The sequence below is a fragment of the Strix uralensis genome, chromosome 14 (assembly GCF_047716275.1).
Source record: "Strix uralensis isolate ZFMK-TIS-50842 chromosome 14, bStrUra1, whole genome shotgun sequence".
Lineage (NCBI taxonomy): Eukaryota > Metazoa > Chordata > Aves > Strigiformes > Strigidae > Strix > Strix uralensis.
This window is the reverse complement of record NC_133985.1, coordinates 13,901,115-13,926,889: the sequence shown is the minus strand read 5'-3', so window position 1 is coordinate 13,926,889 and position 25,775 is coordinate 13,901,115. Positions and strand designations below refer to the sequence as shown.

Below are 25,775 nucleotides of genomic sequence, written 5' to 3'. Positions count from 1 at the left end.
GTGTGCGTGGAGGGAGGGTTCCGTGTGGGAGTGGGTTGTTCGTGGGGAATAGAAAGATATGGTAGTGGTGGGCAGACTGTATGTAGTGGGGTGTACACGTGGGGAAGCAAAGTTTGGACTCCTGGAAGACTGCAGTAACATCACCCTATCCTTACTCTTCCCCCATTTTCTCCAGGAGCCGTGTGAGACGCCATGGCGCAAGCACTTGCCTCCCCAGGGCTGTTCTCTGATGATGATGTTGCAGCCTCCCCTGTTCTTGAATCCACAGCAACAGGGTTTGGGGCTGATGTGCGCAAGGACCTGCTGTCAGAGTTCTCTGCCATCTCTCCAGATCTGGAGGGGTGCCAGCAGGTGAGGTGGGAGCTCTTCTGTCACAAACAGGGCAGTGTTTTGACTTGTGGCTGCTGTGTCTCTGTACAAAGATGGTGTGATGCAGGGTCAACAAATTCTTCAGAAGAGAGTAGAACAAAATGTTGCATTGTGGGGAAGCAGTTCCTGTTATGAGCAGCGTACTGTGAAGGGCACAGTCAGTAAATGCCTCTTAACACAATGCCTCTTTGTGTGGTATTTGGTCTGGGAGCTGGTTTTGGTGTCAGGTCTTCAGGTTGTTGGTCTGATTCATTAGATAAACAAAAGAAATGCTGGTGTGCCTGGAAATGCCTAAGAAAGCTTCTGGCATTGCTGGGGATTTTGGGACCAAAGAAGTGTCCATTAGTTACTGAGCACTAGTTAGGGCAGCCACGCGTGTGTGCCATGCTGTGGTTCCTGTTCTGATGGATGGTTGTGCACTGCCTCTGGCTACCATGTTTAACCTGTGCTGATTTTTGCAGGCTGTAGCTGAAGATAATAATGGAAAATTAAAGGTCTATTTGAGAGTTCGACCTCTGAAATCTACGGAAGTGGAAAAAGGGGAAGACCAGGTGAGACACTGAATGAAGCAGTCTGAGCTGTATGCCTGCTGGGAGATGCTATCATCCTTTGCTGTCTATGCTATGGCCTCTTCTAAGCCATTGTGATGATGGGGTTTTATGTGTTCTTTAGGGCTGTGTCTGCATTGAGAATTCAGAGACCCTTCTTCTAAAAGCCCCTAAGGACTCCTTTACCATGCGCAGCACAGAACGCGGAGTGGGACAAGCAGCACACAGATTCTCTTTCACCCAGGTAGGTAACTGGGACAAACAATCCATCTGAAAGTTTTTGGAGCTTAAACCAGCCTTAGAGCTTGAAAAGCTGGCTTACTAGCACACACTGATTCCAATGCACTGTATGAACTGTATACTTGTACAATCCTCTCTACTTAAGTTTGTTTCTGTTGCTGTTTCCTTATTTTTTCTCTCTTAAAGCTGATCCTGACAACTTTTTTGGCAGCAAATGCCAGATTCTTGTTTTGCTCATGAGGCTCTAAACATACTAGGGGCTGTAGTGATGCCAGATATAACCGGATTAAGCAAGTGAACAGCTTGTTTTTGCAGGGGACTTGGACTGGAATTACTGGTGGGTTTGTTGCTCATGATGTGGGGCTAGTGAAGGGAACAAAGGGCTACGTATTATCACTTGAACAACCATGTGCAGTCAAAAGACAGGAAAGATCCACATGAGGCCATTTTTCACGGGTCTTGTTTGCAGATCTTTGGACCAGATGTGGGGCAGAAATTGTTCTTTGATGAGACAATGAAGCAGGTGGTAAAGGATGTACTGAATGGGCAGAACTGGCTGGTTTACACCTATGGCATCACCAATTCAGGGAAGACTCACACTATTCAGGGTAAGGAAAGCACTAGGTGTTAGTAGCTTGTTGAGGGAGTTGTCTGCTTCTACATGTGAATCCTCAGCTTGTTGGTTCTCCTTGCTTCAGGCAGCAACAAAGATGGGGGGATTCTGCCTCGCTCCTTAGCGGTCATCTTCAATAGTGTGGGGGACCAGCTGTACCAAGCTATGGATCTGAAGCCTTCCCTCTCCAATGAGGTGATCTGGCTGGACAGCAGGCAGGTGCGACAGGAAGAGGCCAAGAAGCAGACCATGCTGCAGGGGGGTCTGTGGGAGGTAAGCATGCAGCTTCTCGGAGATTTAATAATAGGGTAAGGATGGTGTCATACTACATATATGTTCTTGTTCTTTGTTTCCTTCCAGGGGGAGCTGTTAACGCCACTGAAAAGGAGTCACAGTGCTGAATCTCAGCTCCAGGCCACCACCAGTGGCAGTTTTGACAGTGGAATTGCTGGCCTCTCTTCATCTAGCCAACTCACGAACCATTCAGACGTCAGCCAGACAGAAGGTATGTCTGGAAGCACGTGGTATACTACCTGCTTCTTGTTGTTGGAAGGTGGGGGAAGAAAGGGGGATGGCTATTTGGATGCTATGTTGTGGGTAAGGGAGCAAAGGTGCTGTAGTCTCACAAATTTTCCCTTTGACAGATAAGAATGTCAGGGCTGAAGAACTTTGTATGTCTTGCCAACAGATGAAGAATTCACCACTGCATAATAACCAAGCCTTATGAAATTAAAGTTAATTGACACCCATTTACTTCATTCAAGGGATATGGTTCTGAGCAGCTGAATGCCATGTGATGGGGATAGCTGTAAAGCAGGGTGCTAAACTGACATGCTGCACTGAACACTGTGCCCAGACTTTCAAACCTAGGAACTACTGGCTGATTAGGTATCCAGAAGCATGGAGTAATTGAGGGAACAAGGACTAAAATTTACACAGGGAAGAGTTCATGTTTGAAATATCCTATACTCCTGGAGTCAAGATCAAGTATGCAAAAAGTCCTCACAGAGAAAGGATGATACTGTGGAAGGAAGCTTTAGGTTGTCTCACTGGGGACAGGCATTAGAGTAGGTCCAAATGAGACAAGGTATATAGGATAATTTGAGTCTGGGGTAATGTTCCTGCTGAAGAAAGATATCTCAGTCTACAGCTAATCCATTCAGGTTGGACCTGTGAAAAGTTGCAGGCATGATTTTTTTTTTTCTCTTTTTCCCCAGAACCGGGCCCTCGCTGGGCCGACTTGGATCGCATTTCACTCACCAACACAGGAGATATGCAGTTCTCCATCTGGGTCTCCTTTTTTGAGATTTACAATGAGTTAATCTATGACTTGTTAGAACCAGCTGTACCTGGCCAGAACCGCAAGAGGCAGACACTGCGGCTCTGTGAAGACCAGACTGGCAACCCCTATGTGAAAGGTAGATTTACCTGAAAGATATGTTTAGTGGCCTGCTAGGGAGACTTGAGGGCTGGGTGGGTGGCTTAGCAGTGATGCACTGGGGACCGTGATGTCCTCTATGGCCCTTCAGAGGTCTCTGATGTCTGGATTATGGGAATGTTAAGTTTGTTAATATCAAGGAAATGCAATGGTGAAGTCAGGGCTGAGATAAACAAGTTTTCTACCAGTCTCCTAACTGCCTTGCCCAATGCGTGCTTGCTTTTCCAGATCTGAACTGGATCAATGTCCGGGATGCTGATGAGGCCTGGAAGCTCCTGAAACTGGGTCGGAAAAATCAGAGTTTTGCTAGCACCCACATGAACCAGAACTCCAGTCGCAGGTCTGAAGGGGAAGGGGGGTTGTTTAGGCAAAAATACAATCCTGAGGAGTTTTTAAAGGTTGCATTTCCTTCTTAAAATATCTGCGTGTTTCTTTACAGTCACAGTGTATTCTCCATTCGGATTCTGCACTTGCAAAGAGGTGGCAGTGAAATTGTTCCAAAAATCAGCGAGTAAGTTTCATGCTTTCTAGGATTTGGGGGTGTTGTCTGTGGACTCAACTTTTCTGCCTCTTTTATTGTGGACCTGGGGTATGGGAAGTACCTTAAGGAAGGTTTTGTTGAAAGTACTTTGAAGGAGTAAATGTTCCCACTCTTAAGTCTTGGAACTGACTGAGGAGTTTGTGAGGAGTACTGCAAAGTACACCTTGAGGTAGTTCTCAGGCTTTCTGAATGAAGGTAAATGTCAGTAACCTTGCCCTTGCAGCAAGACTGATTTAAGTGCTGCTGATGCCTGTTCCTGGGATGTAGTTATCTGGAAACAGGTTGTCTCAGTATCTGGGAAGTGGCTGTCCTGAGGACTGGCAAAGGATCTTTCAACTTGACATCACAAAGCTCATGTTGGTACTACCTTGTGTAACCCCTACACTGCGGGTAGGCCTTTCTGCCCAGCAACAGCCCACACACACCAGAAGAGCTTTCTGTGCCCTTATGGGGAAACTGGGAAGGTGAGCAGGGCAGGTGATCACAGAGTGTCTGAACTGTAAATCTTGTCAGAACAGGACAAACCTAGTAGCTCATGTGAATATGGTCTGTGTTTTCTTCAGGTTATCCCTGTGTGACCTGGCAGGGTCAGAGCGCTGCAAAGACCAGAAAAGTGGGGACCGAATGAAAGAAGCAAACAACATCAACACCTCCCTCCACACACTGGGTCGCTGCATTGCTGCCCTCCGCCAGAACCAGCAGTCCAGGTGCGCATCCAGAACTCCAGAGGGAGGGTGTGGGGAGGCTGTTTTGCTTTCCCCTGGGCTCACTCTTGTCTCTCTCTATAGATTGAAGCAGACTGTGGTTCCCTTCCGGGACAGCAAGCTAACCCGCGTGTTCCAGGGTTTCTTCACTGGACGTGGGCGCTCTTGCATGATTGTCAACATCAACCAGTGTGCATCTACATATGATGAAACTCTGTATGTAGCCAAGTTCTCAGCCATTGCCAGCCAGGTAAGTAGCACGTGCCAGGATCACAGCATGGTCAGGATACATCCTGCTTCTGTGGGAACGGGCCCCTTTCCATCACAAGGCAGGGGGAATGCTTGCAAGTCTACCCTATGTTTCTCCAGTGGATTATTACCTTTACAGTATTTCCAGATTCTGCTAAACTGGAAGGGTTGACAGGTTGTAGATAAGTGCCAGGTTTAAAGCCTACTCAACTTCCAGGCTTTGTTGACTAGTAATGATGGCCCTTTCCCCTTCAGCTTGTTCAGGCACCTCCCACAAAGCTGGGACTTCCATCCATACAATCAATCATCAAAGAGCACAACAGGCGAACCAGCCAGGGTCTGGAGGCAGACGGAAAGGAAGAAGTGGAATCAGAAGATGATAGTAAGGATGAAGCAGATGTCTCCATGTATGAGAAAGAGGTGGGTTGTGTTTTGTTTTTATGGATAGAGGGGCAAGAACAGGACTGTTAGCTTTGGCCTGGGAGGTGGGGCTGGAGCTCAGCACTATACCAAGAGATGACAGAGAACCTCAGAAGGATATGGGACTCAGGAAATCTGGAATCCATGAGGAAAATGTTCCACATTGGTCTGAATCTGAAGGACATGCTTAATTTGGAAACATTTTGTCATCTGTGGAATAGGGACAGTAAGAGCTCGGGTGCAGACCTATAATCCCTAGTCTGCAAGGGAAATCTAGAGATCAGAAAACATGCAAAACAGATGGCTAAGCTGAGGAAAAAGAATGAAACTTCCTAGATACTTAAACTGGGCAGCTGGAATAGCTGAAAGATCGAGATGGAAGTCTTAAACCTACAGAGACTTCAGTTCTAGTGTGGCAAGGTAGTAAATGCTGGTGCATCCCTGGGCCATGCTGTAGGGAAAGCTGCTCTGGAGATAGCTCCATGTGGAGCTCACTGCTGTTTAAGCCATCTCACAGGAGAGGAATTAAGAGTAAATTTTGCAACTTCTCTTTCCAAGTGACTAAAGAGAATCTTAAACCTAGATCACCCCAGCCTACAGATATGGGACCATGTAGTTTATTCTAGGTCTGAAGTCTGTTGTGCAGTGTGGGCAATGGAGTTTGTGTCCTCCAGGACCTGTTGCGTGTAGTGGAAGCTGCACGAGAACTGCTGGTGCGAGAGCGGCAGGAGAAGCTGCAACTCGAAATGCGTCTCCGTGAGGAGATCTGCAATGAGATGCTGGAGCACATGCAACAGAAGGAGCAATGGTGCAGGTACAGCTTATGGTGATCTCCCTCCCTTTGTTCAGGGTGAGCTGCAGTACCAAGAACTGCCAGACCCTGACATGTAGTTTGCTCTCTTTGTAGCCAACATGTGGATGCTCAGAAGGAGCTGCTGGAGGAACTGTATGAGGATAAACTGAATAACCTGAAGGAGTCACTGACTGACTATTACCAGGAGGAGATCCAGGTTTGTTCAGGGCAATGAAATGACATCAGGAAAGTGGCAGTGGGTTGGGGAGGGACTTGGGGTACTTGAGTCTGGGAAGGTGACTTATGCAAACTGAAAGATTTTGTTTTTTTGTGGTATCTTTTTGTGATATTTGATAGCTTGATCCACAATTTTTGCTTCTTGTCTACTGCTTTATGTAGTTTACTAGGCTTTTTAATTTTCAGCCCTTAATCTGGAAGTTAATGTTGCAACCATTCTGACGACTCTATTTGTGCAACATGATTCTCTCCCCCCCTTTCACTTTTAGCTAGTGGCTTGCTTTGCACTCCTCAGATTAACACAAGTTCTGTGAATTTCTCTTCTTACACTTAGTTGTGATGATGGGCTTGGACCTGTCTATATTTTTCATGCTATGGCATTTGAGTGGCCTCTGGGATTCGCTGCAGACCTCTCTGAAGATGCCAACTCTCAAAATCCCTTGTCTTTAGAGGGTGTAAAAAAGGTGGTTTAGGCTCCCAGGAAATGGGTTCACTGTTTTCACTTAAAGGACATTAAAGGCTGGGTCCAATGTGTGAAGTGTGTGATTGAGAAAGTCTCCTGGAAGAAAGACATTGAAAGTTTCAGAAAAGCTGTGTTAAGAAAATCCTGTTGAATATTTGAACAAACTTGCTTTCAAAGGAGCGTGATGAGAAGATTGAGGAGCTCCAAGCTGCTCTGCAGGAGGCAAAACAAAAATTGGAGAGCCTGGATACTATGCAAAAGGAGTCAGGGCAAAGCTTGCGTCGATCAAAGCGAGTGGCTACCTCATGCGCTCTGCAGCAGGAGCTGGTAGATACTAAAGCCAAACTGGAGCAATGTCAAATGGAGTTAAATACTGCAACAGCAGGTAAGGCAGTGATGCTGCACTGGTTCTGGACTACGCCCAAGCAATTGTAGAGGGTTAGAGGTACTTTTTCCAGTAGGGTACGCTGGATTCAGAGATCCTGAAACCAGTATTCTAAGTTGCAGATAATAGGGATAATGTGCTGGATGGGACAGGGTTTCACTTCATTTTTACATGAAAATGGACTTTAGGGCAGGATCATCTCCCTGTTCAAATTATAAAGTCGCTCTGCGTAACTGAAAGGGAGAAGCCTGGAATGTTTGTGCATATCTGCACAAACTCAAAGCTTTTCTCAGCTTGCCTGTGGCAGCTTGTCTCAAAGGAAGTCCTGACTTCAGAAAAACTGAAAGCTTAATGTACTATTGTTCACTACTTTGTTCCTAGAGCTGCGCAAGTACCAGAAATTACTGGAGCCACCTCCCTCCACCAAACCCATTACTGTGGATGTAGACAAGAAGTTGGAAGATGGACAGAAGGTAACTCCATTTCTGTGTTAGAGGGCAAGGTGGATGCCAGTTTAAACAGTGTTTGGAGCTGCTGTTTCCAAGTTTTCAAACAAATGGTTGAAGTTGAAATGGGTCTGTTTAAAACAAACCCTTACTTAGATATGTGGAAAGCTGTGGTATCTGTAATCCCAGCATACCTCGCTCAGATGGGATCCTCCCTCAGGATTGCATGTCTGAATGACCTTGGAGTGGCTTTGTTTGGAGAGCAATGTCAAAGGTAGCTGTTGTACTAAATCTCTTTCTCCTGTAGAATGTCAGATTGCTGCGTTCAGAATTACAAAAGCTTGGGGAGTCTCTTCAGTCTGCAGAGAGGGCGTGCTGCCACAGTACCAGCGCAGGGAAACTTCGAGAAGCCCTCTGTATGTGTGATGACATTCTGGCTCGACAGGTAATGTGTCTGTTCTGTTGTGGGTTGCACTGGGGGATTTAGTCTATGCGCTTTGCCAGTCAGCAGAATAACCTAGGTTCTTGCAGCTGCAGATAAAAATGACTTATTCTTTAGACAAATACTGTCTATTACATTAAGGGAGCTATATTGCTAATTTTTCAATGGTTGAGTTGGACTGCATATTTAACTCTCCAAAGGAGAACCAAATTGTCCCTGTTCAGTTAACTGACAGCCTGCACTTAAAGTAGGAGAATTTGAGTTCTCCTTTCCTTATCCACTTCACTCTATCACAGTTGCTATGGCAGCACACTTGCAGCAGGATGGATTCAGCTTTTTCCTAGCCTTACTGTTCCTATTTTGTTATTGAACTGCTACACTGTTGACAGTAGAAGCCTTTATGCATGGCCTTATTTAGCAATATCAGCTAGCGAATTTTGGCAAAGGCAATTTATCCTCTTCAGTTCATAGTAACCAGGGAGTTAGGCAGATTGCTGTATCTTTACATATATATTGCCTTCCCTTTCTCAGGACCAAACACTGGCAGAACTGCAGAACAACATGATGCTGGTAAAACTAGACCTGCGGAAGAAAGCAGCTTGTATTGCTGAACAGTACCACACTGTACAGAAGCTCCAGGCTCCCCCAACATCTACCTTAAAGAAACGGTTCTGTGCCAACAGGGAAAACCTACAACCCAACCAACCTCCTGGTAAAAAGCCCTTCCTGCACAACCTTCTGTCACGTTCAGCCACCCGTCCTGTTGCTGGCAGAGGGTGGCAACTTCGTTCAGTTGCTCTATGACTTTTCACAAAGAGATCCCTGCCCCACTATTACTGGAACAGGTGGCAAATTCAATATAATAGCATCTATTTTTCTTTGTGTGCTTGTTTATTATTGTAGCTGCTTGAGAGCTTATGTAAACATTTTTGGATATGTATGGTTAAACTTTTAATCGATACCAAAGTGGACAAAATGACCTTTTGTAATTTAAACACTACAACGAGGAAAGTCTAAATACAAAATGTGGATAATCAAAGTTGTTTAACAAAAGGACAAGTTAAAAGTGAGTTCTCATCTTCAACTACGTTGGCACATAACTCACAAATAAGTTCACAAGATCCTCCTTAAAAGATATTTTCCCTTCCTTGAATTATAATCCTTTATTAAAGTATACACGTTCTAGGTCAGGGCTGTTCTCTCGGATCTTGGCTTGCAATTCTGGCTCCAAGCGTGTTACAGACATAGAACTAAGCAAAAGAAACAGTAAAATGGTTATATATAACAAGCACTTGAATGTAAAATAAGATGGACAATGCATCTGGTTAAACTTCCTGCATTGTGAAAAGAGTTTTCAGATCTTTTTCTAACTTCTTATGAAGGACTCATACTCACAGACCAAGGGCAACTTAATCCCTGCTTAAAAGGCAACAAGGTAGTCTGTAGAGTCAAGAAATGGCTGTTGCTACTACCAGGAGGGTAGGAATCTACTTAGTTGCTTGAGGTTGTTGCTGGCAACAGAAACCTAACTTCCTAAAGTTGTTTTTATTAAATATAATGTATTTGCATATTTAACTTACTGCCTGATTTTATTCAATTGAATAAAAGGTTTATTTTTGAGAGTCATCTCACGGTAAAGTGAATTAAACTGCCAGGTCACTTAAACAGCTGCAATTTCTTAAATACAGTTTAAGGTCTAATCTTCCTGTGAAATGGAAAGCCCTGGTTAAAATCAAGAACTGTACCACACTTGCTATGCTAGTTTGTTAAGCCATCTCCAAGTAGCCTAGTGACACTTATTTATCACAATTCTCTACTCCATGCCAGGCAGGGAAACAGATGGTGTCAGACTGCTGCTTTATACTCAGTTGCATCAGATGAGAATTAGGTATTGTTTTCTGGAAGTCAAAAGCTACTTTAGTTGCTCAATATTTTAATGGATTCAGCTCCAGCTTGCATCCTTTAAGCTACCTGTGGCAGCTTGTCAAGTTTAGACAACCACTAATAATATAAGAGGGACAGCCCAGTTGAATTTAAGACCCTGTTCATACTGCAAATTGAGCTAACTTTGTTTGTAGGTAACCTATCCAGGTTTCATTATGATTTCAGCTACAATAAATATTGTTTCTAAGACAGTTTTCAGTACTGAGCTATTCGTGTATTGATGAAGAATTATTTCTGGAAGAATATTAATCAAATTACAAATAAGCACATATAGTCAAGTGCTGTTCTGTATAACCAGAGGAGTTTCCAGCTGAAAATAAAATGGGCTCTGACTGTATTTAATGAAGCCATAACCTTACCGGACATGAATGTATTGTTTGGACTACATGAGCCTTTTTTATGAATCATTCCAGTGATTCTTAACTGTATTATCAAGCTCAAACTTCTCAGCTTGAAATAGCATTGTTAAACTACTCACCCAAACCTCTTGTTCACTATCCCTATGTAGCTGCATCTCAAGCTGCTAGGAGTTTGTAAACAAATGAGCCCAATTCAACTATTCGATATTACTGATGAGTAACATAGTTATTACTTCTCTGAATATTCTCATGTTTATCACATTTGTTATATGGGAATTAAGACTATGCTCTAGGAGGCAATGACCACTTGTTTCTGTCTTTTTGCAGTACCTTGCATGCATCTTGGGAATGTAACATTAAAGTAAGAATAATGTAACAGGAATACGTACCTTTTTTGAGGAAACAGTGCACAACACAAGGGTGTTGCAAACACGAGACTAGAGGAGACAAAAATGGGTTTACAATATTTAGGGTGCTAAAAGACAATCTGAAACCCTTATGCATGGTCTTCTAGGCAGAAAGCTTTTTTTTGTATACAGTGAGGTAAAGTTCCATAAAGTGCTATGTAACCTTTATTTCTCACTGCCTTATAACTTATGAAATCATTTAACCTACTATGTACTAAATGCATCAATACCATGCTTGCAAATGTGTATAAAATTATCATTTGATGTCCTTTCAGTGTTTTGCATTGGTGTGCATGACAACATAAAATGCCAGACAACAGCAAAAGAAACTCTCTTAACCAAATGTTTCAATAATCCAACCTACAGGATGAGATTCCTATTACTCTTTATGGAGGTAGTAGCCAAAGCATCTTTTCTAATCTAGCTGCTACATGCCTTTTTTTGCCACTCCCTTTCTTTCTCCCTCTGCTTTTCTTGGCAGCTTCTTCATTACTAACGGCTTTTCTTTTTAATATGGTATTATCAGTTACAGATGGGAAAGTGAAATAACTGTTGTAGACTCATTAACTCTCTCAACTTTTTTTTCTTTAAACAAAGTGCAAATATTGCTACTTCCTCCAAAAAAACCCTACAAGTATCTCTTAAAATAGCAGGCACAACCTAAAGAAAATCACTTACCAGAATCCAACTAATCCAACTTGAATGGGAGCACTCATCCAAGGAAATCTCTGTTAAAAATAAACCACACACAATAAGTATGGTATCTTTTCTCCCCCGCTTCCCACTTTCCTGGAGTTCTTGTATTGTAAGAGACAGATTGTACATAAAAGGGTCTTGGACACAATGAAGGCAAAACAATTACCTGCATACTTTAAACTGAGTTCCAATTTGAGAGCCCAATCCCTTTGAAAAGTAGCAAGAAAATTCCCAGTGATATCAATGTACACTCATCCTGAGTGAGCGTCCCTTAAACTACAATAGGTGGTTGCCTCTTTTACTTATGACCTGATCTTGAATACGTGGGCCATTTCTTTGGGCAAGCTACAGCGCCACAGCCACAGCCTGGAGCGGTGCTGCAGGTGCAAGGCCCGCACACCTCCTAAGGGCACAGTGAATTTTGCCCAGGCATCCCTAAGAAGAGAGGCTAGGTCTGGTTACAGTTCTTATCTCTTTGGTGACATCAAATAGTTTTAACTTGAAACTGGAGATTTACTTTCTGAGCAACAGCAACTGCAGCCACCAACCATAAATAAGGGAGGTGTCAAGGAAAAATGCCTTTTCTCCTGTCTTATGATTCGCTTTGATGTGTAGGAACTTGCCCCTGTAGCACAGTCTGCTGCTACATGCCAGTTCTGCAAGAGTTCACCTTATATTAAAGGAAAAAAGGGTAGAAGGATTGGGGTGAAAAAGCAACACATAAACTATGGATGCATTTTTAGCATATTCCTCATTCCTGTCACTTTTGCAGAACGTATTTCAAGAAATATGATCGTTTTCTTGTAGGCCTTTAAATGGTTTAGGAATCCACTCCCCCCCATGTTAGAATTTTAGTTGAAATTAATTACTAATGAACTAAAACCAGAGCTGTTTAAACAACACTGCTGCAATAGCCTTCTGTTGATACAATAAAATCAGTGTCTCCAGTAAGTAGGACATACACAACTGCTACGATAACAGGAAGTTGATTTTAAAAACCAGCTGAGTTAAAAACCATGTTACAGTGGATGATGTTTTCAACAAAGATGATTCTTTCTGCAAGAAGCATTTCTTAAAATGTAGAAGTGACAGGAGAAGCGGGTGAACAAAAGATGGGCATTATTTGACAGTAGAAATAGAAAAAAGAACTTCAGAAAGCTCTGTAGGACAAAGCTTGGTGCTAAGGAAGGTCACAGCAGCATAAGAGGCATGGAAAACAAGCCTGTGTGGATTAAACTCTCCAGAGCCCAAGGAAGAAGAAATGTAGAAGATTGCTTTTTTTTTTTTTTTTTTTTTTCCCCTGGAGTCAATCCATAATCCGGAAGTGAGTGCAGGAAGAACTGTGCAATTCAGCAATAATCTGCAACAACAGATAACAAATGGAAAAAGACAGCAACAGGGAGAAGGAGAAAGAGTGAATGCAGCAGTGCTCTGCTGTGCTGGCATCCCACTAAACACACCTTCATTTGACTCTCAGCTGAGATAAATTCACTCAAAATGCTTTACATTTTATACTTTGGGAGAGTTCATGACAAGTGATGGTGTGACTGACAGTGCAAGGGATGGAGGACTGTGGCATTGGTAAATATTACACATATTTGGGAACACAAACACTACTGCAAATTACTTCAGTCTCTGAGGAGAATTAAGGGAGAGGGATACTATGCATTGCAGTGTGAGGGAGGGACTTGAGATACATAACAGAAAAGCCTCAAATATGATTTTATAATTGAAAAGACTTGTAAGGTATCATGAGAGTAACAGATGATTGAATGCCTTTAGCAGAGTTGGTCATTAATCTGAGAAGTGTCTACTAGTACAGACAATATAAACAACATCCATTTCATGTGGCGGAACATTTTTTGCCAAGGCACTTGATCTGAGTTGCAGCCTTTATTTTTCAAGAATGTTACCAGGCTGCACTAATCAAGAAGGATGGTGAGGTAAAACTAACACTGGGAGGTCAATATTAAGAATTGGAGTTGTCCAGGGAACAGTGTAAAACAATAAAGCAAAACTCAAATGTAGGCTGTACATCCCTACAAAAAGATAAAATGGAGAAGTACAAGACACCAGAAGAATTTGCTGTGTTAGAGAATTATCATTTAACTCCGGAAGAAGACAGTTCCCCATGAATTAGGTTTTAATTTCCAGATGTCTTTATGGCATCTGCAGTGGTTAGTGCAAACAGAGAAAATGGAGAAATGATAATTAAGCAAACAAAAGCTGTAAGGAGAATCAGCTTTTTTCTAACTGCTTCCTTCCATTGTTGGATCTAAGAAATCTGTCAGCTTTCCCAGGCTAGTTACGCCTGATTTTTAAAAAAAAATAAATAAATGAAATGACAGTTAAATTAGGAATGCATGGAGGACTCTAAGGCATAAGACATTCAAGAATGATGCTTAAAAAAAAAGGTTTTCTGTTGTAGTTTTGTGACTATTTTGAATTCATATTTTAGTTGCAGACTAAGAGACCTCAAGGAGCTTGTTTTAAAGATATATGAGGAAGTTTCTGGAATCAACTTGATTGTATGCAGAACAGGAGAGAAACAGTAGCTGAAGCTGTAAGAGTAGTAATATAAATTAAAACGTCAGTGTCGATTGGAACTTTCAGAAGTTTCTATGGAGATAAAAAACAATTTCTTTCCTTAGGAGAAAGGTTACAGGTAACTAAAATCTATAAATGCTGTGCCTCAGAGCAAGGTTGTTTATGGATTCTCCTGCTGCAGCAGATAAAATAACTTGGTTCTGCACAGAACTAGTCAAGTGTATGTCAGCAGGGATAATGAACATAGACATTATACGGCCTAATCAAGAACTACTACACTGCAGAATCACATAAAAGGCAGCCAAAGCCACCGCTGAAATCTATAGCAAAAGCATATATATATATATACACAAAAAATATGTTTTCAAGTCAAGAAATAATTAGATTTTTTTGAAGCAGTAATATGTGCTTGTGTTCTAAAAACGTTCTTCAGTCATTTTCTAGCAATAACTTTTGGGAATATTGTTAATTCATACTCACGTTACCATCAAAATTGTCCCTGTGCAAAACAGTGTTGGAATATGGGGGATGAATAGTGCTACATAACCTACATCTTATTTCAAATACCAGAGGATGATAGCCTGCTATCACTGAGACCAGCATCCCAGAAGCATTTCTTTCTCTCTCTCTTATTGCAGAACATAATTCTATTTTCTGCATTATTTCACAACCATCTGCCTATTTTCTGGCCTTGTGTGTGGCTTAATAGGCTTTGGCAAGCATACAAGAATTATTTTCAAGAGTGATGATGTGCAAAGCAGAGGCTAAGAATAATGAGTTAGTAAAGCATTGCGTGGATGGTGTTGGAGTACTGCAAATGGGATGGTGCTTCTGAAACCTCAAGAGGACATGCAGAAGCTGCGTGTTAAAAATGCAGCTCATTCCTTAATGGTTTTAATACTAATCTCTACCAAGTGTTACCACTGACTACCTGCAGAGCAGTGTTTCACCTGAACTCACAGTCTTTGAGGCTGAGGGGGAGGAACAGGTGAGCATAAACGGTCATGATGGTACCAAAGACCACTGAGTAGTCACCGAAGAAATCGCTCATTTTTGCTGATCTGAAAAATTCACAACACCCTTATATTGATTATACCACACAAAAACAATAGATACTTGTCTCCAAACCCTGAGGATTGCTGCAAGTTCTTGACAAATGCCATTTTTGTATTTGCCAGTTGAGTTGATAGCATTTGTGACATTTCTCCTATGTCAAATACATATAAAATAATCCTTGCTCTAAATTTGAGGTTTTTTTTTTTTAAACAAGGGTTAATGTTTCAGGTAATACATTCTCAAGAATGTAACAGTATCACAAGCTGCTTAAAGCTACTCTGCAAACAGGGTATGGGTCAAAAGAAATCAGCAATTAAGAATTAGCCAAATCAGTACAGGGCTCTCTACGCTGCAGACAAATAGTGTATTTGGATGTGCTGCAGTCTCACTTCTTTCAGGAGATGTGAGCAGCACACACTGACTTTCACTCTAAAACTCAAACGCCTCATTTCCTGTTTTTACATTCTGCGCAATAGTGTTTTCTGTTAAGGGGGGAGGGAAGCAAAGCATTTCAGGAAAAAGTAGTTTTTAAAATTGGAAGGCACTTGGGACCTCTTTCCAATGCCTCATTTATACGTACAGAAGCACTTTCAAATGGTGTACGTAACGGGGTATGCACAAGAAAAATGAAGGGCAGAAATAATAAGAAATATGATTTAAATATTTTAGAAATCTTTATCTTAGACAACCAAAACCAGGCAACTTCCCCTGCTTGTCTTCCCAGTCCCCACCCAAACCACTTTTCCAAGGGAGGGTGTGGAGACTCAGACCTCACTTTCTTTTCCTAACTTCTTCTAAGAGGAAGGAGACAGATTCTCTTAGGCTATTGTTCCCAGCTTGTTGGGTGGGTTTCACAGGCAGAAACTTTGCCTGGAGATACACAGTAAGTAAATCAGTGATATTGGCTGGTGAAGATGAAACTCCCTTTACTGGTAAAGAATTATAGAGCTCCTCATCTGAATAGTATTTCTCATGTGTTAGACAACCCCATAATTAATTTAATTCTTGTTCTTTGCCCTCTCATGTACACACAGTGCATAATGTTGATTTAGTTTACATATTTACTAATATCAGGTGTTTGACTTCACACTACATTAGTATAAACAGAATATAGAAAATAAGTAATCTTTGATGAAGCATGCCCATTCTATGCCTACCCTGAACTTGCTAATCCAATAAATTTAAAAGGATAATTTTCAAAGAGATTATTACCATCACTATTGTTTCCAAAGTCAAATTGCTACTACAGCAGCTAAGTAAATCCTCCTTATTGCTATCTTGAGAAAAAAGCATTATTAAAATTTTGAATATTTTTCTCATAAACTGTATTCCAAGTCTCAGTACAAGGAAGGTTTATTTACCAGGAGGAACTCTGCATTTTAAGAACAATTATAAAGATAACAAAAATTTCACATTTTCTTAATGTTATATTTTACTGTGATAAAAAGAACCAAGCAATCCCTGTCTAAAAAAGGCATAAAGAAAGCGACAGCTGTAAAGCAAGCTCTACAGTGCTGTGCTCCCAGAGTGTGTGGGAGGCAAATATGAAGACTCAGAAAGTATTTTAAATCCATTAAAATATTAACTTAGGATATGAAATACATATACAAAGATTGTCTAAGACTAACCTTTAAAAAGGCTCTCTTCTCCAATGTATTCATTATGAAGGGAGGAATCGCTGCAAATGAGAAAAGGAAAAAAAAAGCATTAATCTTGGGAAAAAAAGGCACTTTGTTTTAATTTTCTGTTAAGATGAACTAATACCGTAGTACAATTCTCACAGCCTTTTGTCATTAACTGAGCTTCCATTTCACGCTGCCATTTCACATTGCCAATTCAAGATACTGGATTGGTATTACAGAGATAAATTCTCCCAGTAGGCAAAACTTCTAATTTCACGTGCTACTGAACCTGAGCTCAGTAACTTGGCACTGGTCAAAGCATCTACTCTTCTTTAAACCAATTTCACTCAAGTGGAATTGGCTATCATTCCTTTGTTATCTGTACCTCTTCTGCAAAAGTATCCCAGGAGCTTTTCTGCTGTACTTCAGTGTAACACACTGTGGATATTTTCACAGTAAGAAACACACATTTCTCTGTGGAACTTCTTAACAGAAGTGTAAATACTGCCTGCATGACTGTAAGATAATTTGGCCTCTGAGAAAAAATCACTTAAATAGAATTTAAGCACTCTCTCACATTAGGAACTGATAATCAGGAGCTGCACATGACTGCAGTTATTCTTACCCATGCCAGGAGCAGCCATAAGAATCCTTGATATAACCACCTGGGTAATTGCCTGCTGAGCTGCTTTTGTTGATTCACCCAGTCTGTTTCCGTTCTCATCTGTGACAGGGATTCCAAACTTGAGTTCCCTGTTGAATAAGGGGTAAAAATAAAGCAGTGACTGACATGCATTTATTCACCTTTTTTGTCCCCTTAAAATTGTCAGTTACAAGAATTACGGTTTTTATTTTATTTTCCAAATTAGCTTGTTTGTAATGCTCTTTGGCACAAAAATTTCAAAAGGCAGAGAAAGATCTTAGGGAAAAATATACTGAAAAGTAAATAACTGAATATTTGTAACAGCAATCTGCTGCTTGAGCCTGGTCACATGCATTTCAAGGGGGAGGAAAGGAGATGTGTTATTTCTGCAGTCCACAGAAGGGAGAGGTTCCCTCAAAAAAACAATCAGAAAAGTGGAATTTTCTGGCCCGCTCTGGAAGTAGTCTGTCCTTTCTGCCAGACAACACAGGGAATACAGGAAGATTAGTTCCACTGAACTAAAACAGAAGTCTTTGTGAAAATTCCCCTCTGGCATTCTAGTCTGAGGTTTCATTTGAAAGTATAAAAGGACGCACAAAACAAACTACATTTCTGTAACTGTATTATTCTCTATTAGATCTTTTGCTCAAGTGCAGGGTTAGGTGTTAAACTCACATATTGGGGAGAACTTCTAGGGGAGTGAGAAGCAGACAGAAGGGCAGATATACTGAGGACTGCTTCCATTCTTCTCCTCATCTTTTCTAAGAGATAAAATGCTACCATGGATTGAATTTAATTGTATATACAAACCTTAAATATTCCCTTTTCTGCCCATAACCTTGTGTTTATAAGAGGATGCTTTTCATTTGTTTTCCCCCACTTCTATTATTAGTCCTAGTCAAATCAGAATACATATGAAATTTTGTTTCTGAGAAAGTACATATTTTTGTAATCTCAGATGATTAAGCAGGACTGCAGAGCCTGACTTCTACGACTAACTTCTGCATGTGGGTTTTGAAGCACCATTTTTGAAATGACTGTATTGTTCCAAAGTGGAGTTTGTATTAAAGGGTCCATGTGACCAAGTTTTGAAGGACCAGTACCTGGTTTCTGAAATCTAAGACTAAAGAACTCTATGGATATTTCTCTGAAGAGAGTGAAGATGTTCTGTTTCATATCTGTCACAACTAATCAGTCAAAACAAGATCATGCATGAGGTTTTTGCAAGATTCTGAAACAAGTTAAAGATATATAATGTGCTTTATTTAGTAACTTGCTGATCTAAAAACTCAATAACATCCTTTCTTCTAGAATGAGTGATCTTTGTTCTTTTTCCTACCTTTGTCTCATTAGTGGAATATTAATGCAGTTAGCAGCAGCAACAGCAGCAAAAGGAACAAACCGTCCTATAAGAGGTGAGACATGCTGTAAAACACATAGAGAGGGAAAAAAGACAAAAAATTTAAAAAATTATATAATCATTTTCTTTCCCAAAGGTCATATTAAAATGCTTTGTGTGCTAATGATAGATCAGACTTATTTCCTTTAAATTAAAACTCAATGAAAACTCACCGGTGGGGCAGAGGTAAAACAACAAACAAACAAGACATAAGTCATAAATATTTGTGAGTGAGCAGTGGCAGGAGACTGGCAAAAACAATCTTAATTTAGTAGTATCACTGCAGAGAAGCTTCAGCTTCTGAGCATGCCTGTCAGCCCAAGAGCAACACTAAATAGACCTTTAGTGTTTCTGTGGGCAAGGTCACAGCCAGCAACATCCATACCAGCTGCTTTGCATCTAAAGGCACTGACTATGAAGGCTATTCATTTCATCAATGTTTTATATAACCTTAATTCCTCTGCTTAGAATAGTCTCTCAAATAATTTGTCAATTCGATACCGCTCCCAGTACATTAAAACATAAGCAGAGGAGTACAAAATACGTTTTTGCTGGGGTTTTTTTTGGTAAAGGACCTTTTTTCCTTGATTGTGTTGTGCACTTGTTTAAAGAATTTGAGTTTTCTGCATTTAAGAGCAGCACCTCTGACAAGTTCTTCAGCCAGTCTGGAGTAGGCATCCATGTTTGTAGAAGTGATACTGCACCTTAAAAACACACCTATACAGTTTATGGGATAATGAGTCCATATTGTTGCAACTACATATCCACTCTAATTAACTTTCAAATGCTATTAGATACTCTGATATGTAAAAAAGAAACTGCAAAAAAGTCACCTTATTAGATACAGTTTGTATTATCAAGACACAAGGCTGTTTGATATACATACAAGGAGGACAAGGTGTTTGAAATACATACAGAACCATCTACATGGGGCAAAAATAAGGTTGGAATCTAAAGAAGGGAGCTTCCAAAGGCCATTACAACTCCATACTGAGAGCTGTGCACAACATGACACAGATACATAGGAGGAGGAATGAGCTGTTAGCATCTCATAGAACACCGAAGTCTAGCTAAGAATGGAAAAAAATATCAGCAATACCTTTGTTAGTGCATTAAGTCCTAAAGCTGTTGCGACAGCACCCGTGGTAGCGGAAACATAGGCTGTACCCAGCTGGCTAAAACAAAAATAAAAACGTTTGCACATGCACAACTACATTTATGTCACTTCTAAAAATAATTACATTTCACACATGTAGTTACGTGCCCACGTGCCCACCCCCCCGCCCCCCCAAGAAGTAGACCTTTCTGTGATACTGCAATAAGATGTGGATGGAAGATTCACTAAATTAAACACTTTTCTTTCACTAGCAGTAAAAATCACATGCAACATCTAAACATTGAATCAGGTTCTGCTGGTTCTGCATTGCTATCTGTTCAGCATTTTCTCATGTGTCTGAATGAACACCTTGAAGGATTTAGTTCTGTATTTAATTTCCTAATTGCTTAAACTAATAAAATCAGTTTGGATTTCTAAGGCCATGTCTACAACAGTAATTAAAATCAGCTGTACTGAAACCCATACATGCAGACTAGCTATGCTGCAAACACCCAAATCCAACCCAATCTGCCCTAAAACACACTTTACATACTTCCCAGCTAGGAGGTGCCTGTATATCTTCAAATCCACTGCTTCCTCCTGGACATCTATAAGCAGTTCAGCCTCAAAACCAGAAAGTCAAGCACTGCAATTCCAGTCTCCTATTCAAGATTTCTAGCTTTCTGCATCTATTTAATATCTGTCTTTGCCTTCAAGTAGAAACAAGTCCTGTGCAGACCAGTTCCTTGAAGTGTTCTTTTTGTAAATAAGCACACAGGGTGGTGTGTGCTATACTGCAGGGCACTGGGAAGATGGCACAGAGAGACACCCGAAGGTCCACACAAAACATCAACTTAGAAAAATCCTGGGATAACACCAAACCAATGAGGAACTTTCAAATGGTTGACTGAGCAATGCACACAGACTCCTGTTAAATCCTACACCATTAAGTGCTTATGATCAAGGTGCTTAGGCTTATCTTAAGGGCAGAAATGGAGTTTCTCACCTCCACGATTCTCAGACTTCTCATCTGTGCATATCAAATCAAAAAAAAGCACAGGTGAAAACACTTATCCCTCTATCACCTCAAACTTTAAAGACCAACCATGTTCCAGCACATCAGAGAGCAACTTACAAACACATCAGAAGTATGTGGTTCAGTGTCTGACCTGACAGTAATTGGGGCATCACCACTCCTGTTTGTGTAATTCACTATAGCATTGAACGACTGGTTAATCCACTGCCAGAAAACCACCGCTGGTGTCGTTCTTGAAAAGAGAAACAATTATTATTATTATTATTAAAAACACAGCTGAATCAACAGCACAGAAAAATGATGGCAAATCAAGAAAAGCCAGTGCAAGCAGTAAGCATGCAGAGGTTCTTGTTTATCTGAATGAAACAATACAGTCAAAGAGATACTGTCTTGACAATGAAAGTACTACGAAGAATAGAATTTAAAAGTATTGTGATTAAATAGCAAGGTTCAGTTGGGACAATGGTTTGTTGTAGTAACAAAAGCATTATAGCAAACTGCTCTATGAAAAACACACAGAGAAATATGAAACACTAATTTCTAGAATACTTTCCCAGGGTTATTATTCCTTTACAGCCTGCTAGTTGTCTTTGGAAGCTCCATAAGTGACTGAGAGGTGGATTTTAGGCGACAGGGTTTATCCTCTCAGTCTTCAAAAAGCTATTATGATGCCTTTTAATAAATCCCTGTGACACTAAAACATTCAGTCACATGTAGAAACAGATTAAAAGACACTTAACTCCAAAATGAAAAGTTATTTTCATGAAAATACCTGCATGTTTAAGAAGTACAGGTACAGCACAGAAATTATTCAGGTTCAGTACAGCATGAACCAGATGACCAGTCATCAAAAAAAAGCAAACCAAAACAAAAGCTTCAAGGAATCCTTATAAATTCTGTCAGTGCCAGTATGCAGATGCCTTAGGACAAAAAGCTGCTAACTTGTCAGCATGGGTGGGGGGCAGCGAAAAAAACAATATTCTGTACAAGTTGCAGAGTCCCCGTTTAACAAGCTAATGTAGTCCCTGTTAAACTGCAGATATAATCATTTTACAAATAGTTATGCTGATAAATTACAAAAGTGACAGTCAATTTTTTTCACAATGTACAGGGCTGTCTCGTGGTGCGATTAATGCTTCTGCTCTCAAACTAGTTAGTTTATCTAAACAACAGGACAAACTTATGAAAAAGAAATTCACTAAGGGCCATTAAATAAAACACTACCTCTAGATCAGAAAGTTCCTGATGCAGAAACAGCTGGAGGCTAGGAGTATACCAGGGGAAAAGTGTTTCCTTGTGTACCAAGACCACAAACTTTGCCCCCAGTGGAGACACCACTGAAGATTCTGCTCCACCAGAATCTGCCAGGGGAACCAGGCTACCAAAAATAGCAGTTGCTACTGAAAACTATTTCCTAATTATTAAAATAACTTTTCATAGGACTTTAAAGCTTATACGTAATTAAATTATTTAATAACACAGGCAGTAATGGCAATAGGAACATGGTTCTCATTGGAGGGCTGATACGGAAATTGAGAGTGCTAAAGAAGCAGTAGTTGTAGCAATTATTCTGTAACAGATGGGAAAGCAAAGAGGAGATGCTAGAGTAGAAAGTGTGTGTGTATATCATGAGGCTTTGGTTCTGAAATGGGAAGATATGTTATTTCTTTAAATTGAAAAAAAATGAAAAATTTGGAAGATTTGAAAGTGTACTCTTATTCCCTCTGGTTTCCAGTATCTGAATGAGATGCCAAAGTGATAAACTAGCTGGATTTTTTCCATCACTACTACTGTTCTTCCTTCTTTCTTCCTGTGCATGTACAACTCTTCCTGTCTCATCTTTTCCTGTTTCCTTGCTACTAGTGTGTAGAGGATGTTAGGCCTGCTATAAAGTTTAGGTGGGACTCACATTGCCTTACTGCACGCCCAAGAGCCCTCGTAGGTGTAACGAGGAATTTGCTTCTTCCAGTGGCCAGCAATAACCAGAACACAGTGATGTGCAGTAAGATGGAGGCCACACTGCATCATCCAAGGGCTTCTACACGATCCTGTTTGCACTGCTGAGCGTTTGGTCCAAAGAAACCAATGTCTTCCAGGCTAATAAAGCACCTAGTTTTGAATCTGAGTGACTACCGATAATGCAAAGAAAAGGTATATAGCTGCTATAAGTATTAAAGATAATAACAGAACATGCATAACAGAATAAGCAGTTAACAGGAAGCAGTGCTTGTGAATGGGCAGCTGTACTGATGGCTTTATTCATATTCTTGACTGCTTTTTAAAAACACACACATATATACGCACCATTCAAAATAGCTGTGCCCTTCTGGAGTGTGAGTCAAGAATTTGTAAAATCTCAGCATCAGAAACACTATTGTCATTTCCCCTGAACCTCCCACCAGTTCTTGCTAACAAAGCACTGTGTCACAAAAATATTTCTGACATGGAGTCTACTAACAGATGATACTGGCTTCTGCTGTGGGCTTCACTGTACTGGTGATTCAAGAACTATTGAGGAAATGGAAGGAACAAACAGGAGCGGGAGAAACTTGATGGCTGATGGACCAAAGCATACTGAGTACTCACTTGGCAGACAGAACATCCTACATGCCAGATCTCTAAGGTTAGAAATTCCCAGGTATCTCCTCCTCTTTGTCCTCCACATAACTCTCCTACATGGATGGGATTTTTGAACATTCAATTTTCCCAGTTTGAGGAAAAGTGGGATGGTGAAGGAGAGGGGCTAAGGGCTTATCTCTCAACTACTTCCACAGGAAATCATTAATCAGTGTGAGGGAATGCAGAAAGAGAAAAGGAAGCAAAATGTTACATTTTAAAACATTTATCATAAATCTTCCAAAATGGTCTTTTGACAAAAACATTGATTTTCACTTATCTAATTTGTAGGCAAATATTTTATGTTATATTGCCATCACTTACCTATAAAAGGTCATCATACAACCTGTGATAGTCATGTTCATGGGTACCTGAGCTGACATTCGGCCAATCAAGACCATCTTTTCACCAGTGTCTGGGTGAAAGGCTGAATCATAGATATATTTTGCTCTCCACAAGTCATCTTCTGTCAAGCCAGGTGCCACGATACCTTGTCTTGGGACAAGTTAAAAAACAAAACAAGCAACAGCAAAAAGTACAACTGTTATAAAATGCTGCAACCTCCAGTGACAAATGTGACATCAGAGGATTTTGGGATGTTCATGCTAAGTTAATGTAACCTCATAGTTGGCTTGTAGATCTTCAGCTTTTAAATGGACTGGTGAAGTAAAAAGAATCAAAACTCACAGCAGTGCTTATGTTGGCTAAGTCCATATATCCAGCACCAAATTTTTGTTTACTCAAACTTGTACTAGATTTTAGAGCTAAAATGTAGAACTAAAATCTCTGGATTCGTTAGCATGAAACTCTGAAAATTTACTTTGAAAGTATTTAGGAAACTACTTGCTCCAAACTAGAACACATAAGAGGAAGTTTTAAACTCTGTTGTCATATTAACTATTTTCAGAATTAGACACTTTTGTATTTCAAAATACTTTACAGGGGTTCTCAGATGACATAATTTCCCCATTCATTAGCCAGTTTGTTTAAAAAGCAAAGTGTGTCAAACTCCGAAATAAGAAGAAAGAGTGGTGCAATGAATACAGTGTTTTAAATATTTCGTTTTAAATATATAACCATGTACTTATCATTGACATGGACTTTATGGGACAGCAGTAAAAGTGATCAAGGCCATACCTGTAATCATGCACAATTTTTCTTGCATTTTCCAGTTGGGCATCAGATAACAAAATATTCCGGGGGTCTGTTACAGTAAAGAAATGACTGGCTCGTCCAACAAAAGTGCTTTGATCCCATCGGGGCTCCTTGATATTAATATTTAATGGTATATCTGCTGACATCTTCAAAAACTCTGTGAAGAAAACATGAAAATTTGCAATTCAGAATTCCACTTATTTCATAATGTATCTACAATCTGCAGGATGAAAAGTGGTTATGCTTAGATTAAAAAAACCAAACTGATGATGTCAGTTATCATCATGGGTTTTAGTGAGGTTGGAATTGATAGAACTAAAGAAGCAAGAAATTACTTAAATGTCTACAGATGTGTTTCTGTGCCTGTTTCCCCAAGACATTTATATATTACATCTTTGTAAGAGTACGAGTATCTCATTATGAGATAGAGGTACATCATGTACAAATATCTGAGGATGAGGCAGATGCTAACAAAATATAGAAATTTATTAATAAATAACAATATACTAATCAGAAGTGTGCTTTATTTCAATGATGAATTAGTGTTTGCTGAAAATACTGTCTTGAAGGGAAGGAGAAATTCAGTATTTCAAGACATGCCCGAAGAGCTCCTATAAAGTGCAGTGACGGAAGAAATATTTAATAAAATCCAGTTAACTTCTCTGGCATAGCAAAACAAAACAAAAATTAGGAACACAAACCCAACAATTTATTTTAATAAATGTTGTTTCTCTAAATCCATGTTTTAACCAAACAAAGATTATATAATGCAACAATTTGCCACATTATAAACACATGACCAGATCTCCTAATGATACTTCAAAGATGGTTAAAGAACTACAGTGAAGGGCACTGAACTAACATAGTTGTGCATTTATGGGGCCTAAAGCCCAGAAAATTAAAAATTACTTCAGGATGACTAAGTTTACTTCAATCCTTCATCTAATGAAAGGACAGTCCCTGCATAGCACAAGTTATATGAACTTTAACTTTCTCAAGAAATTTCTGCAGCATATTCAATAGCCAGTTAAAAAAAAAAAAGACCATCCTCCAAATAATGCTTGTAATTCAAATGGCTGAAGTAAATTTGATCTCTAAAAATACAGATGATATCACATAGCATTTTTTCTGTTTTAATAGGAAAAACATCACCATGAGGACAACTGATACATATGGTGTAAGCTGCCACTGAAGAGTATTTTCTTTTTAACTCAAGACCACCATGAAGTTGTCTGAGACATTTTGGTCAATTTGATGAAACTTACAATGAAGAACAGAAAAAAATTCACAAAAAGAAAGTAACTAATCATG

General features: G+C 40.2%; 2 protein-coding genes across 9 annotated transcripts in view; one reads left to right on the top strand and one right to left on the bottom strand.

Annotated features, from left to right (window-relative positions):
* The first annotated feature begins 192 nt into the window (after nt 1-192).
* On the top strand, nt 193-8,764 carry KIF20A (kinesin family member 20A). The gene is made up of 18 exons (XM_074883890.1): nt 193-351; nt 831-920; nt 1,042-1,161; nt 1,627-1,765; nt 1,856-2,043; nt 2,131-2,275; nt 2,988-3,188; nt 3,437-3,548; nt 3,648-3,719; nt 4,313-4,456; nt 4,538-4,703; nt 4,958-5,122; nt 5,797-5,936; nt 6,030-6,132; nt 6,793-7,000; nt 7,382-7,473; nt 7,754-7,891; nt 8,420-8,764. Exons 1-18 carry the CDS (start codon nt 193-195, stop codon nt 8,690-8,692), a joined length of 2,655 nt encoding a protein of 884 aa, XP_074739991.1. The 3' UTR covers nt 8,693-8,764.
* A 261-nt stretch (nt 8,765-9,025) lies between these two features.
* Nucleotides 9,026-25,775, bottom strand: part of SFXN1 (sideroflexin 1) — a 47,648-nt gene continuing 30,898 nt past the window's right edge. For 6 of the 8 annotated variants that reach the window (XM_074883886.1, XM_074883883.1, XM_074883882.1 and 3 more), the window contains 10 exons: nt 24,447-24,621; nt 23,634-23,804; nt 20,827-20,925; nt 19,661-19,736; nt 18,502-18,587; nt 17,145-17,272; nt 16,526-16,575; nt 11,277-11,326; nt 10,581-10,628; nt 9,026-9,138 (listed from right to left, as the gene is read on the bottom strand). In XM_074883886.1, coding sequence (XP_074739987.1) covers nt 9,042-9,138; nt 10,581-10,628; nt 11,277-11,326; nt 16,526-16,575; nt 17,145-17,272; nt 18,502-18,587; nt 19,661-19,736; nt 20,827-20,925; nt 23,634-23,804; nt 24,447-24,610 — 969 coding nt within the window. In that variant the 5' untranslated portion in view covers nt 24,611-24,621 and the 3' untranslated portion in view covers nt 9,026-9,041. Of the gene's footprint in view, nt 9,139-10,580; nt 10,629-11,276; nt 11,327-14,801; nt 14,903-16,525; nt 16,576-17,144; nt 17,273-18,501; nt 18,588-19,660; nt 19,737-20,826; nt 20,926-23,633; nt 23,805-24,446; nt 24,622-25,775 lie in introns of all 8 variants that reach the window. The other 2 variants (XR_012630862.1, XM_074883887.1) reach the window with 2 other exon arrangements.